Source organism: Aquarana catesbeiana, linkage group LG04 (genome assembly GCF_042186555.1).
Source record: "Aquarana catesbeiana isolate 2022-GZ linkage group LG04, ASM4218655v1, whole genome shotgun sequence".
Lineage (NCBI taxonomy): Eukaryota > Metazoa > Chordata > Amphibia > Anura > Ranidae > Aquarana > Aquarana catesbeiana.
This window is the reverse complement of record NC_133327.1, coordinates 564,359,736-564,376,246: the sequence shown is the minus strand read 5'-3', so window position 1 is coordinate 564,376,246 and position 16,511 is coordinate 564,359,736. Positions and strand designations below refer to the sequence as shown.

The 16,511-nt window shown below is 39.4% G+C and overlaps 1 protein-coding gene across 1 annotated transcript in view; it reads left to right on the top strand.

Moving 5' to 3' along the window:
* The window catches only part of KIF26B (kinesin family member 26B), a 570,886-nt gene that overhangs the window by 553,147 nt on the left and 1,228 nt on the right, over positions 1 to 16,511 (top strand). Inside the window, exons 13-14 of the mRNA XM_073628022.1 lie at positions 8,396 to 8,598; positions 15,503 to 15,653. Coding sequence (XP_073484123.1) covers positions 8,396 to 8,598; positions 15,503 to 15,653 — 354 coding nt within the window. The remainder of the gene's footprint in view (positions 1 to 8,395; positions 8,599 to 15,502; positions 15,654 to 16,511) is intronic.

Here is a 16,511-nt window from a genome sequence, read left to right as displayed (position 1 = left end):
TTCTTACAGGAACTAACCCATGAAAACCTTTTTTATTACTTTTGAATTTTCACTTTTTCTCATTGAGTGTCAAGCCTTTCTATTTTAAATGCTATGGTTTTGCATATGATCCCCTAGCTTGCTCATGTTTGGTTTTGCCCCACACAGTATTTTTGTCTAAATCAGTGAGTGCTATCGTAATTGTGCCATACTTGTTGAATTGTATGTTAAATCACCTGTTGCTAAACCTCAGGGACAGGTGATATGCCAAAGAGTAGAGCAAGTTAATTTTGGAATGTAAGTTTCACTTCACAAGGCGAATGTTCACATAGCTTAGTCAATAAGGCAAAGCTAAGTGAAAATTCACTGTGCAAAGAACACCCAACTCTGCGCAAGTAACTTTAAAAAAAATGCATTTTTGCTCCCATGATTGGATGATGAAAGTCAAGCACAATTTCACTATTCAATACGTTAAGTGAAAAATCACTTTATGATCGCTTTATGATGATATGATTAAGTGATTTTTTTTACATGTCTTAATGAATGAAGTAAAATTGTGCTGACAATTATTCAATCATGTGCAAGCACAAATCAATGATAATATCACTGATGATAGCGGTTTGTAAGCGTCAAGAAGAAAACAGCTGAAAATTAGCCCTTTTTTAACACACATAATGGGTTGTATTAAGTGCAACAGCTCAGCTAAGACCCCCTGTGATACTTTCAGACATATGCAAGTTCCAGAGTTATGATTTTGTCACTTTAAGTAAAATCAAGCTGACAAGATGTATGAAGAGCAGGCCCCCAAAGGTGCATTGGCAGCTTTAAGTGCTCCTGCTTTGTTAGAAATACAGTGAAACATTTGTAATAAACTAGCACTATGATGGGCTGCATCAATAACAATATTATACCTCCGCAAGCATAGAAACAATGAGGCAGATATATAAAAGCTAGTATATAGTCTAAGGCATGATCTGGAATTGTTGACCTTGTCTCCATTTGGCAGGAATGTCAAAACATGCATCTGCTCCGCTGCGAAACTGAGCCTAAATGCTCCATAGTGATGGGGCAAATTTGTCCTATGTGCTCCAGCTTGAAGCCAGTGCTACATAGGTAATATTTGGTAGCTTCATTTTATTACTTAAATATCATGGGATTGATCTTTTTGTTTGTGTCGCATTACATTTAATATTAGCCGTAATATTATTTTTAAGAGCGTGATTCAGCTATTAATCTCCCACTATTACATAGTGTCAATTTATTTGCATAGCCGAAACTATTCATGATTAATCTTATCCCTGCTCCTCCACAGACCGGAATGGGAGTGGGAGATTAATCACTGAATGATCTTTCATTTAGGAGATTCTTGGGCGATTTTTTTTCCCATTCAGCTATACCCTATGAGATTAATCTCATGAGAATATCCTAGCAATGGTTCAACAGTCTCCTGCAGAGATTGATTTCTGTGCCAGACTTTTTCAGTCTCTGAGATTAAAAACTGCCTGTGGAGTCCTAGCCAGATTGACTCTATGTGGTAAAAAATGCTAATAATGCTCTTGGAATTGTCTGATAAATCAACTGACATATAAAGGACCACTGTTGTGAAAAAACATTTTATTTTGATAACTGTATGTGATAATAACTGTATTTAATGTATTCAAATAATAATACTCATTATACTCCTCCTGCCATGTGCTGTGGTTCCTCCCACCACCTCCTATGTAATTACAAAACTACAACACATGGTGGGGGAGCAGGTATTTAACACACAGAAGTGCTGATACTTGCAGTGGTTGGAAATGTGCAATGCGGCAGAGTTTTAAGTAATAGGCTAACTGGAAACGTAAGTATATATAATCTAATTTAACAGGTTGGCTTAACTTTACTTTGGACCTTAAAGTTACAGGGCTGTTCTATTATATTACTATAGCAGGTGTATTTCAAACTACAATAGTACATTTTCAGTAATTTAAGCAGTATATTTACTAACTGACACATGCCTCCTAGAGGTAACCTTTAAAAATGATTTAATATTTGATCCAAATCTAGATTGTATATGTATTACCACCCTTATTCTGGTGTAAACCCCAGCCATATACAGTATGTATCCCATCTTCTAATTTTTCTGTGTTTTTGTGTAACTGTCATGTAAAGTAAAGGAGCTCAGTGACATCACTCTAGAATATATTAGTCTGATAAAAATCTGACTGACGACATGTCTACGCTCTGGATTTAAGGTCATACTTTAGGTGCATCTCTTGTGTGAATGCTTATATCTGTCATTAACAGCTCCCCTAATTGAATTGGTGAAATAAATGAAATGTTGATGCTCTACACTTATTGATAGAGCCATTTCAATAAAACGGGTGAGGTCAGCCCGAGTGCAGACGTGTAGAGTGTGCATGCTTGACCTACCACAACAACATCCGCAGGGAATTTTATTTTATTGCAGATGATGATCATCAATCTTTGGTTTGGAAAAGATCATCCAATCAATTTAAGAGAAGGAATAGGACATTTTCATTATCTATAAGATCACTCTGGTCTCCCCATGAGCTGTTTCCTTTATCCCACATAAGTTGACAGTGTGCTAGCGGCAGGATGACACAGCTATTGAAAGATCTAATTGTTTCTTTATGTTTGAGCCCGTGCTTGGAATGCTCTCACGTTTCCTGCACTCTTCTTCTGTTCATTTATGTTTTGCATAGCAGTGTTAACTGTCTACATGGAACTGATGGATGTGATGACAGCTTATCCTGCGCAAGCTTTGCTGAGCTGATGCACATAATGAAAGATTATGGACTTTTTGTCAGTGTCCTATCCAGGCTTAACTTCATCTAAAGTAACTTATTAAACCTACAGGCTTGCAAGAATCAATAAAATGTTGCTATGCTCCCTAATCAATAGACACCAATCTGATCTCAGTATACTCCCTTCAGAAAACTGAAAAATGGTTTTGACTTATTTTGTAAGCTGTATTCAGGCATTAGAAGACATCCTGATACAGATTTTCAGCATACTTTCAGCATACTTGCGACTTAGTTGTAAAGGCAACATTTATGGGGTGTTTTGGATAGAGTGGAGAAGGATTAAAACACCTGTCAGTTTTTATTGCTGTCTGTACCCCCATTAATGAGATTCCCCCTCTCTATTTACCCTGTTTACCATTCTCAGTGAAAGTAAAAGAAAACCCCACATTTTTGGTTGTCCCCAGAAGAGTAATAGAGGGGAAATCTTCCAATGGGGACACTAGTTCTGATGACCTGGGGGTCCCCAAGGAATTCCCTTAATATGCAGTGATCTCCTCTCACTTCCTGTTTGGCTATGGGACAGGAAGTGAAGGGAAATCTCTGCAATGGAACACAGCTGGCGAAAAAAATTCTGACAGGGGTTATGGCCCTCCCTTGCTCTATGCTGGAGCTCTGTCAGAGTGACCAACAGGTTCTTGGTCACCTCCCTGACTAAGGCCCTTCTCCCCCGATTGCTCAGTTTGGCTGGGCGGTTCGGTGGTTCCATACTACTTCCATTTATGGATGATGGAGGCCACTGTGCTCATTGGAACCTTCAATGATGCAAACAATTTTCTGCACCCTTTCCCAGATCTGTACCTCGATACAATCCTGTCTCAGAGGTCTACAGACAATTCCTTGGACTTCATGGCTTGGTTTGTGCTCTGACATGCACTGTTAACTGTGAGACCTTATTTAGACAAGTGTGTGCCTTTCCAAATCATGTCCAATCAACTGGATTTACCAAATGTCGAATATCAAGTTGTAGAAACATCTCAAGGATGATCAGTGGAAATTGGATGCAACTGAGCTCAATTTTGAGTGTCATGGAAAAGGCTATGAATACTTACAGTATCTCACAAAAGTGAGTACACCCCTCACATTTTTGTAAATATTTTATTATATGTTTTAATGTGACAATACTGAAGAAATTACACTTTGCTACAATGTAAAGTAGTGAGTGTACAGCTTGTATAACAGTGTAAATTTGCTGTCCCCTCAAAATAACTCAACACACAGCCATTAATGTCTAAACTGCTGGCAACAAAAGTGAGTACACAGTACACCAAAGTGAAAATGTCCAAATTGGGCCCAATTAGCCATTTTTCCTCCCCGGTGTCATGTGACTCGTGTGTGTTGAGTTATTTTGAGGGGACAGCAAATGTCCCCTCAAAATTGTGTCATTTCTTCAGTGTTGTCACATGAAAAGATAAAATAAAATATTTACAAAAATGTGAGGGGTGTGATTTTTTCGTTTATTTTTTAATAAATTTGCAAAGATTTCAAACAAACTTCTTTCACATTGTCATTATGGGGTATTGTTTGTAGAATTTTGAGGAAAATAATGAATTTAAGCCATTTTGGAATAAGGCTGTAACATAACAAAATGTGGAAAAAGTGAAGCTCTGTGAATACTTTCCGGATGAACTGTATCGATCACCAGTTGGCTGTTCTGCTCTAAAAATGTCTATACCTATGTGTATTTAGACTCTACATTCCATCGTTTCTATTAGGGGTCTATAGGGCTTCAAACATCTCAGCCTTTTTCAGCCTCAGCCTTTATTGCTGCAGGCCTGGGCTCAGGGCAAGACATCCAGATGGTTTCTATGAACCAGGAAGTCCCTGGCATAACTCATCACTGTTTTCAGATGCGTGGGGTGGTCTTTTTTTACCATCATCCCAGAGGGACCCCACTTGCTGAGGTGTTCTCATACCCAGGGCCTCAGTCTGGTTGCCTCACCAAGGGATCTCATGTTGAGTAATTTTGAGTTAGATGTGCACTGCCTCCCCCCAGAGACCATGCATTGGCATCTGGATCTCTTTAGTTTGGTGGCCTCTGCACCAAAGGAGATTTTTTCACACTTAAGTGCGTTTTATCTGCTGCATGGCAGACATAAATCATTTCTGGAGGGTTCTGTGTCCTTCTGGGTTGTCAGCAGTTATAACACCCTCAGTTCTTGCTGAAGGTACCTTCTTTTTAGGATTAAAGTACATAACATCCGGCTCCATCATGTGTATTTAGCTGTATGTCTGAAGTTTGGCTTCAGACATACAGGTAAAGGTGTATTATACATATATAGGTGTATTATAAGGGATAATGCACCCTGTGCTGTACAGTAGAAATGAGAAGTTCTACGCTTTCCTGTGGTTGTGGAACATCCTTGTAGCCTGTAATATTCTCAGAACTGACTCCTGTAGTTATTTTATTCTAGTAATCGGATGTTCAAGATTTCATAAATGTTAGACCTTTGTGAGCCATGCATTGTCCAGTTTAATCTATTGAGGTAAACATTTTTCTCACTGTCACTGTTGCCTTTCTATTTTATGGCTCTGCATGTGTTCAGTTGGTATTGCATCTGTTTGAATAATATCACTTTTCAAGCACTTTAAAATGCAGCCAGTAATTTATATTGGCCCCCCACGTGTAACAGTCAGTGGTGGCTCATGTTTCTTCTCTGCGAGGAGACAAGTTCTGTCTTGTTATGTGGCATTATACCAAACACTGTTTCATTGTTACCTGTGTCTCTCTAGCTAAGCTTATCAATTGTTTGTCATGTAAACCACAAACATGAGGGAGTGATGAGAGGAATCCAAAAGGAATTCACAAATAGGGAACTGATTCAATCTTTCAGCTAAGTAATGCTGATCATGTCAGTCACAGTGTCATAAAAATATACTTTAAGCGTTTTTCCACTTAGTAAAACCACAAGAAGTGGGGAGCTCTTGTTTCCTTGTGCTCTAGGTCTTGTCACTTCTTGCTTTGTTGAGTGCTTGGGCTCAGAAATATGGTTAGTATTTTTCTGCACAGTTTATTTAATGCCCAATCAGTATTTTAAAGAAAAAAAAAGAATAGAATAAAGTATATATTTTTTTAAATGTATGTCAATATCTAGCATAGGATATTCTGTTCCAAGAGTTTAGACTAGTTTAGCAAACATAGCATGCAAGCACTGCCATAAGTAAAGTTACAAAAGGCAACAAAGTAAACTAATAATACAAGCTTAATTGGTTCATTACCATTGATTGATCCAATTTAAAAATGCAATGAATGAAATAGTTGTTCATTTGTAAATAAATAAGGGTAATATTGATTGTACTATAGCCTGCAGATTGCAATGTTCCTGCAGAAGTGAAAGAAAAGCATTCTGACTTTAATAAGTAAAAATGTAAATTTAATGTAATGAGCATTAAATTAATGGAAGCTATTTGCATTGATATGAGATATGTGATCTACATTTAAATTGTGTTGGTGGGTTTTGAGAAGAAATATTTGATAGTTCTCAATCCATGTGTAAACAAATCTTTCTTAAAGCGGAGTTCCACCCACTTTTACAAGGTGGTCTTAAACTAAAGACCACCCCTCCATCCCTCATTTTTGGATATCTATTTTTTTTTTCTTTCTAAACTTTTTAGAAGTACATAGTGTACTTCCGTCCTAGCCCGGCAGCGGTGCAGTACGTCATGTCCTTTTCTGCAGCGAGCCCTCCTCCTTCTCCCCCGCTGCCTTCTGGGACCAGTGTGTGTCCCAGAAGATAACAGGGCCATTGAAAAAGCGCCACGCAACTCGCGTATGCACAGTAGGAAACCTGCTGTGAAGCCTTAAGGCGTTACAAGGCCTTACAATGGCGACACCTGCACCGATCCGATCTGATGGACAGATCGGCCTCGGGGGCTGACATTGTGGGCTCCCTGGACAGGTATGTGTCCTTATTAAAAGTCAACAGCTACACTGTAGCTGATGACATTTTAAAAAAAACTTTTTTGAGAGTGGAACTCCTCTTTAAATAAGAACATACATTGTAAATAGGGCTCACAATTTCAAGTCCTGAGCTACTAGCCAGGCCTTAAGAGTTACTCACCACCAGTTGCCCCACCCAACCTCTACCCTGCCCCGCCCCTATACACGCCCTTGTAAATCATCTCATGAAATTACACTGTTAAATGTTTTATGCAGAATTAGGTTACAAAAATAAATATTAACAACAACAACTTTAACAATATTAACATGAAACATATTTTATTGATCTGACAGTGATACAAAAAGGATAAAGTATAATTGGCTATATAGGCACTGTACACATCATTACTGCCTTGTTAAATAAATATTTTAATGCTATATTAAATATAGCATTAAAAAAATTAAAACCGATGAATGACATTTTCACTGATTTAGGATGCAGAGAGACTTACAGCGGAGCACAGCACTGGACAGGGGAGCGGGAGCTGCCAAAGTTAACTTTTCCTATTAACAAGCTGGATATTGGTTGCTAGGTGGTAAGAGCAACCAATTAGCCAAATTGTTACTAGGAAAAGTAAACTTTGGCAGTGCCCGCCTAACCACCCTCCCCGCCCCCACCTCATCTAGTTCTTTGCCGACTCCCCCTGTATGCCAGGCCCTGCTAAGAGAGTGACAGTGGGTGGAAGCTGGGAGGAAAATCCACTCCCATGCAACCCTATTTGACGATGATGCCCCCCCCCCCCCCTCCGATTCGGCTCCACACTCACCTTCAGCTTATTTCCACTCGCCTAATGCGGACAGGCAAGTGGAAATTTTGAGGGCTGTTGTAAATTTACATGCGGCTTGAGCATGCAGTGGGGTTGATTTACTAAAGGCCTATTTACACCAGCCTGTATGCCAGAATGTGTCCACACCTTTGTATTTTGTGTAGGGGCAGTACAATGTGTTTACTTTTATTCCCTCTTTTTTTTCAAATATATTAAAGTATCACAAAATGACACTTCATCTAACTCTATGGCATGCAGTGAGATGTAGTGCATTGTGTAAAAATACAGCATGCTTGCATTTTTATGCAACGCACTGCAACCCGCTTCAACATAGAGTTATGAGACTGTTCACTTAGCAAAGTGAATCTTCACTGAGCTTATTAAAAAAGGTGAAGCTTTATGTTCGCCTTCTACTTGGACCCAGAGGAAGGGGTAGACCTCCGAAAGCTTGTCATAGAAAAATGATCTGTCAGCGCAGATAAAAAAGTATAGCAGACAGTATTCAACTGTGTTATGGGGATAGACAAATGATTAGTTCACAAAAGGAAAATAACACTACTAGTTCAGCTCACAGGAAGTGACATGAATACTGTTTTTCTAGCAGGACCAACAGGTATCTCCTGAAAATATTCTTCGCCTGAAAAAGAAAATTAATGCAGCCACCACAAGGACTGGTAGGCAGCAATATATTCAGTTTTTGTTCTTGGACTTTGTTATCCTTCAACCATTCTGCTGCCAGTGCTAACCACTTTGCTGCCAGGCTCTCAATCTAAATATAAAACTTTTTTCCTAGGTTATTAGTTTAGCAAAATTAGTAAATTACTAAATTTAGTAAAAATGTCTGCAGATGATGCAAGCAATCCATTGAAAAAATAGTAATCGATTATTTTCCTCCGTAATAGGATCTCAGAGGCGTCGACTTATTCCAGCATTATCACTTGATGCCACCTCTCCGGTTAGAAAACCAGCCAACAGCCCTGGAGTGCGCTGGGTAGATGGTCCGTTATGTAATGGTCAGCGGGGCCTGGGAGAACCATTTGAAATAAAGGTGTACGAAATAGATGATGTAGAGAGGCTCCAGCGGCGTCGTGGTGAAGACTGCAAGGTAAATTTTTTTTTCAATTAAAGAAGAACCTGGGGAAATGTATTCATTGGATGGTGATACATACAAATCAGGGTATGTTTATGCTCCCAATACTTCAGTATACTGTTTGAAATATCTTTTGGTGAAATCCCCAACTTTCAACATCCTTTCCGTCATTTTACATGTATTAGATTTTCCTATCAGGAGGAATGTTACTAAACGGTAAGAATGGGAACGGCTGGAACTACTGTACATGTAACACTTTCAGAATGGAATATTGTACGCTCAAGAACATAGTTGTGTGTTAGATTAACACTTCCCTCCCTAAACACTACCTAAATACATTTCATAATGCTAAAAACAAGGGAAGCCTCTAGGGAGATAAAGCTGATAATCAATATTGTTGTACAACTACTGATGGTAGTTGTACCATCCATAATGGGAATTTTCCAGCAATATTATTCTTCTATGCAGCAGTTACTGTTTTGTCACACAAGCATGAATGAAAGACTAGTAACAGTGACTAAATAACAGAAACAATTTCACCACCTTCTGCTTGTAGTATGTCATTAGGCTACAAGTGCTTTCTTGTCAGCAATACACTGGTATGTGTAAAGATACAATATTTGCTCTAAAAGTAAATCATTTTTGTTGGTGCTGTTCTGTGCCAGAACTTTGCAGATAATTATTTAATATAGTGATGTCCAGGGTGAGTACAGTCTTACGATTTACCAGTTATGAGAATGCCAACAGAAATAGGAGAAACATGTTATTTTATGTTATTAGTGAACTTCTGTTTATTCAAGCCCCCTTTACTTGAGGACAGATTTTCTTTAAAGCGTATCTAAACACAAAAATAAAAATGTAATATACTAAAGTCCATAGATGTGGTGGCTGTATTAGCAAATCTTCACTTTTTTGAATACAGTTCACTTTTAAATGGCTGGGCTGTAAGTCTGCATTTACACATGATCATGCATTTTAGGCTGAAGCATTTTAGCAAATAGCTGCTTACTAGGAAAGTGTGAAAAATGTGTGTTACGCGCAATTTTCAAGTAAGGTATATTGGGGCCAAAAACGTGATCACTCCCCAAAGCAGCTCCTCTTCTTTTTCTGAGCGTTAAGCGACATCACATCGCTCAGATGAGACTGGGCACAATATAGTAACATGTTTATATGTTTTTCAGCATTGCCAAGCTTCTAGAAAGGTACTTCAAATCACTCAGGCATGAAAAGGGGTTAAATTATGTTTTATTAATTTAAAAACATAATAATTGCAACAAGTAATTATTGCTCCATTTTTAATAATTTTGGCATTGAGTCTCTTGCTATGAAGTTATGAAAAATTTGATGCATATTTGTGTGCTAAGGCTAAAGTAAATGTAAGATTTTCAAATACCTAGTAGCATTAGATTACAGTTTTTGTAAACCCTCACTCTGTAAAGTAACCCATTCAGTTTAAAAAAGAAATGAAAGGAGAAACATTTGTGTATACATATAAAAAAACATTATAAATACCTTTTTTCCCCTTTTTTATAAGTGATCACATACCCTCTGGTCTCAGCTGCATAAGGAGTTCAGAGTACAGGTGGGGGAGAAGCAGCAGTACACTGATCTTCCCATTGAATAGCTGTGCAGTGGGGGCATGTGAGCAGAAGTCTGATCATTGGAGGAGAGTATGCTGACTTTCTAGCACAGCTAGAGAAATGACCAGACGTTGCTCTCATGCCTAGTGTAGTTAGTTTTTAATAGGAAAGCAAAGAGACTGTCAGGAACACAGGTATTTCTCACAAAGGAAGCAATACAAAGAGAACAGCATAGTTTATAGATCCTCATACAAGTTCATGGTACAGTAGACACATATCAGAAATCTGAAATGTTGGGATTATATATTATTTAATTTCTTATTGACAACATTGCTAGGGCAATTATTAACAAGAGGTTTTTTTTTCACTATTTGTACCCTAGGCAGAATATATAGTGTTGCAACCACACACTAGAATGCTATTACGATGAACAAAAGTGATAGATGTATCTTCCTGTATATATGATTTAACTTCTATCTTCCTCTCTAATCTAGGATTTTTAATATGATTATGTTGGGCACATTGTTAAAGTGTCTCTTCTTTGTGGAAATGAGGGTACTTATTTTATACCTGTATATTTTCCATAATATACTTTCTCGTTCATTTAGGGACACAGGATTCAGAGACAATTGGGTTATACTGCCGCCTATAGGAGGATTTGGACATTGGCAAACAAAAAACAGTGACCAGACTGGTAGAACCACCCCCAGCAGTGCAGTGTTTTGCTAGTGTCCTAGGAGGATGAATGTCTTTTCTTTACTGAGGAATTGTGTTGTATCAGTTGCACACCTTACAGGTTTGCCCACAGCTTATGCAGTATGCTGTAGTGAATTGGTGGATGGCGTCACCATAGAATCCTAGGAAAATAATTTATTATTATTTTGAATGTCTTGCTCTACTGAGAAAAGTTTAACATTTTACTAGGCTTTTTTTTTTCTTTTTTCAAGATTATTGATTTCTTTAATCAAGATTCAGATACATGTAGCTTGAGCTGGTCTCTTTATGCAGATATCCAGATCAGTGCATACTCAACAGTAGCTTTGGAGGCCATACCCAGACCCCGCTAGAATGGACTATTGCAAGGCCTACCTTGAAAGGGACCTTCAGGCTCTGGATTAAGCTTGCAACATTTTCCAGACCTCCACCGGAGCTACAGTTGTTTATTAGGACTGTTGGGCAACATTATTATTCCTTTTTCTGTTGGTTTCTTCAGAAGGGGTTAAAAAAATTAAGGGATTAGGTACTGCATCACTAGGTGGAGTGTCACAGTCATACGCTGAGCTTTTTTACCACCATTAAGCATTAGGTAGCATCTTCCTACAACTGCACCTTGTCACAAGAGACATGCGGTCTCACTTTCGGTTAGTCCCTGCTGCCGACTTCTGGCCATTTGAGCTTCGTCTGCTTCCAGAAGTCAGTTCATTAGTGCTCAGAGTTTTATCTTGTAAGAGGCTTGTCCAGGCTTCAGGTGCAACATGTCCAATCTCAAACACTAAAGGAGCCGTGCCATTGTTTTGGGTCCCTCCAGCAAATGATCCACTAATAGTTCCACACCTGCCTGCAGTATTCTCTATCATTGTGGCTCACTATCCAGCTGTAATGTTTCTATGTGCTTTTTTGCATCAATTAAAGTTTTTTTGTACTCATACCGCAATGTATTCCATCTGAAGCTTCTATTTAAGCCCTTGGTTTATCTTTTGCATTCTCTATTAAGAACCTGACACTGAAAGCCTTGAACATTGTCCCATGTTTGAGTTCTTGCATTCCTCTAAGTCCTCCTTATCTCCCTCAAGTGTGGTCCCTCCTTGGTTTTAACCCAGGAGAATTTTACCAAAAGGCAACTTTTTTACTGACTGATTAATAAGGTCATAAGCATACCTTACTCTGCAGAATCATTACCTTACTCTGCAGAATCATTATCTTACCTGCCTGCAACCTTAACAGCTTTTGATGTGTAGGGTCTATCTGATGAAGAGTCTAAAAAGTTGACTCTTATTAATGCAGTGTGTACCAAATTAACAATGGAAGAGCAGCATGTAGCTTTCTCTAGTGCTGCTACCCATAGGCTCCTAAAACCTTTCTTGTGCACATACTATTTCTAGGAGACTGACTGAGAAACTCCTGAAAAGCTGTTTACACCACCCTAACATTTGCAGTCCAATATCAATAGGAGACCTTTATCAAGAAATGGGCTGTTCCCAAAAGTTATCCAGGAGTAGCCCATCTTAATAAAGCATTGAAAATTCCTGTATTACACTCTCTCCAAAATCTTATTCTCCCTGTAAGGCCCTGCACTGCCATCTTCCATGCCCATGAAGATAGTCTATCATGCTTTAAGAGAATGAATTAAATTCATTAGAAGAGATCCAGCTTTTCTCCACACTGATCTTCTATGTGTAGAGTATTTAAGAGTTCATGCCAACAGCCTTGCCATGCTGTGTAAATGGGCTAGTGTATGTCTTCCTTCTTGTTTCCTGTATGAGTCTCCTGTCAGTTATGATCTGCAGAACAGCCCCCCTACCCACCCCAGCCCCCAGGTCAAGGCCAGAGCCTATTTTCACCCCAAGCCCTGGGACCCTAAATCCCCCAAACCTACGGACAACATCACTTCAACATGAAGGAATGCCCCCACTTTCCAAAGTTGGTGGATGTCTATTAGCCTTTGTGCGCACTTGGGCAGACAGCATCTCAGATGCAGGAGTAAAGGAGGTGGTTTCAGTGGGGTACAAACTAGTGTTTTGCTAGTGGGTTTTCTTTAGCAAAGGGTTATCAGAAAGGTTTCAGGGGTTTTATCCACCGTTTTCACAGTTCCAAAACCAAAATAATCAACTGTCCCATCTTGGATGTCAAGGCCATCATTTGGTCCTACAAATTCTGCTTGCAATCCACTTGGTCTGTCATAGCCATACTCCATCAAGGAGACATTATGGCCTCTGTAGAACTTAAGGGAGTAAACTTGAATGCCCCTGGTTTCCAGCAAATCAGTGACTCTGCCATTAATTTTGTTATCCGCACCCCACGTAGTCAGTAAAGCTCTAGCCCCTGTGCTTGTGTTGGTAGGCAGTCCCTGGCCCTGTTATACTCCAAGCCCCTGCATCTTAACATTTTTTCATTGATTGACAAATTGGTTCAGCCTCTGGACAATCTAATTCACCTGACACCAATGACCAGGCCTGGTGGCTGGTGGCTCAGTAAGCCAGCTCTTGCGCTAGGGAAATTCTTCCCTCTGATCTCTTGGAAGATCATCAAATGCACACCAGCTTGATAGGCTGGGGAGAAGTCCTAGACACCGTGTTGGTGCAAGAGACTTAAGGAATCCCAAATCCCAATCAACATGCTGGAGTTTTAAGCAGTTTGGTTGTCTTTGTTATCCAGCACATCTCAAAAGGAGGGTCTTAGCAGAATCCAGTTGGACAATGCCACAGCAGTGGTGTCTATCAACCATCAGGGTGAACCAGAAGTCTTGCGACAGCAAGAAAAATAGAAAAGTTTTTGTCCTGGGCAGAACATCACGTTCTAGCCTTGTCCTCCATTCACATTGCAGGCATTGAAAAATTGGCAGGCAGACTACTTCCGCTAATAGCACTTGAACCTGTGTCAGAGGTGGGGGAAGCCAGATGTGGACATCCTGGGCTCCAGATTCAGCATCAAACTGCAAAGGTTTGTCTCCAGGTGCAGAGATCCTCTGGAGAAAGCAGTGGGTGCTCTGGTGGTTCCATGGGTTCAGTACAATCTAATCTATGCCCTTCCCCCCTGTGAAGCGCCTTCCTCGTCTGCTCCATAAGATGAAGATGGAGGGCATTCCAGTGAATCTTATTGCTCCAGACTGGCCCAAATGGATGTGGTAATTGCACCTGATCAGACTCCTGGCAGATGCCTCATGGACTCTTCCAGACTGACCGCATCTTCATATCCTAGGACCAGTTTACCATCCTGCACCATGGTCATTTTCTTTAACAGCATGGCTGTTAAAACCCAAATCCTGAGGGACAGGGGCCTGTCCAACTTGGTGATTCCCACAATATTAAAAGCCATTAAGTCTACTTCCTACAAAGTTTACTGTCATATAGGAAAGGCATATTTGCCTAGTGTGAGGTAATAACCTTTCATCCCAGAAAATACTCCATGGTACGAATGTTGACCTTTTTGCAAACAGGCCTGAATCAACAGTTGGCCAGAGTTAACAGAGAAAAATCAAGAGTCAGATTGCAGTGCTTGCAGTCTTGTTCCAGAGACTGCTAGCCTCCCAATGTTTGATGTGTCCCTGTGTGAATTGAATTTGCTTCTCTGGACTTTAGAAACCACTCTTTGAACCTATCAGGTATATTCCCCTTTCCACGCTTACAAGGTTGCATTCCTTGTCACCATCACTTCTGTAAAGTATGTGTCTGAATCGGTGGCTTTGTCCTGTAAAGAATCTTTTCTCATCTTACACAAGGACAAAGTGGTATTCAGGCCTAGAGTCTACTTCTTTCCCAGGGTTGTCTTGGCCTTTCACCTCAGCCAGGACTTTGTATTTCTGTCCCTCTGTCTGGCCTTGGGACATCAGAAGCAGATTCAACGTCAATGTCTTGATGTAGTTTGAGCCCTGTGTGTTTACCTTGCAGCCACTGCTTCTATTAGGAAGACTGATGCTAAAGGGGAACCAGCTTTTCATTTCACCATTTTGGTGGCTCAGAAAAAACATTTTTTAAGCCTATTGTCTTAAGGATCAGGTTACATTCTTTTTTTATTCAAAGAACACTCTACTTGATCTGCGAGTTCTTCTGGAGCTTCTCTGCTTCAGGCAATTGTTCCCAGCTTTGCAAGGTTACCACTTTGTAAAACCTGAAGAATGTATGAAGAGAACACAAAGTGGATGTTGAGGCCTTATGTGATATCAGTTTTGGGTCCCTCAGGCAGATGTTTAAGCTACAGGCAGTCCCCAGTTTTTTCTTATTGTAGTTGTACCCATTAACAATTTTTTGCTGTTACCCACCCCTCAGGTGGACATTTTTGAATGTTCCATTTGTCTCTGAAACCTGTTCTCAAACAATAAGAAAAAATGTTGGATTTTTGTACTCGCTGTAAAACCCTTTTCTTGAAAGTTTATTGAGAGACAGGCCCTAAACCTCTGTGTTTATGTTCTTGGTCTCATCATTGCTTGTTAGAAAACGGAGGCATGCTAGGAATGGAAGGAGTTATACCAGGCTGGTCACTTTTTTGTTCCCCAGTGTCAAAATCCTCCTGTATTTGGCAGTAAAACTCAGTTGTCTCTGAATCCTGTGTCCCCTAATAAACTTCTAAGAAAAGGATTTTTTGGTACGTACAAAAATAAAATATTTTTCTTTTCCTGTTAGATGGTTGCAAGATTTAGTTCAAAGCTCAAGATCTTAGAACACCGCCAACAGAGAATCGCAGAGGTCAAGGCCAAATACGAGTGGCTTATGAAGGAACTGGAGACCACAAAACAATACCTGATGCTGGATCCAAATAAATGGCTCAGTGAATGTAAGAACATTTTATTTTTATATAATTATTTCATTAACTATGACTCTAGCAGTATGGCTAGATAGAGATATTTATGGAGAACATGAAAACAACATGATTGGCATTAGAAGCTCAAAGAGCGCCTCCAGGTGAAGCAATTAAGAACAAAACAAGGCAAAGCTTCCAGATTTTCAGGGAATCGTTAAGTACTTAATAGCTCTCATTTATAACTATAGACTGTATTCCTCATAATTCAACATAGAAACAAATATTTGCATGTACATTTTTTGTGATATTCTGCTGTTGCACAAGTGGTGAAGTGTAGGTAATAAATATTTACTTTGCATTAGGCAGATGGGATCAAAAGCCAATGGTTCATTCATTTGATGGGATGATCAGGCTGTAGAACAGATTTTTTTTAGTTGTGAAGTGCAAACAACCCTTTAGCAAAGCAAAACATAGCAGTGTATGTATAGCCCAAACTATTTTTTTGCTTTGGATAGAGTAAGGAAAGAATAAAACCCCTGTAATTAAATTTTTTGTTGTCTGTCGTTTTGAGGATATTTCTCTTCACTTCCTGTCCCAGAGATGCAGCAGAAAGTGAAAGGAAAAATGTAAAAGTGAGGCGAATTCCCCTCTTCAAAAGTTGTCACAAGAACAGGTGTCCCAATAAGAAGATGTCACCTCCCCTCTTGCACTAGTGACATTTTGGATTTTCTAACTCTCTTTCTAGCCAACAATGGTCACCAGACCACAAAAACAGAGTGTGAATCCCCCCAGTTGGCAATACAGATATAAAATAACATGGGATTTATTTTTTTCTTCTTTATATAAAACTAAAAAAGTTTTGCCTATAGATACACTTTAAAATTATGTAAT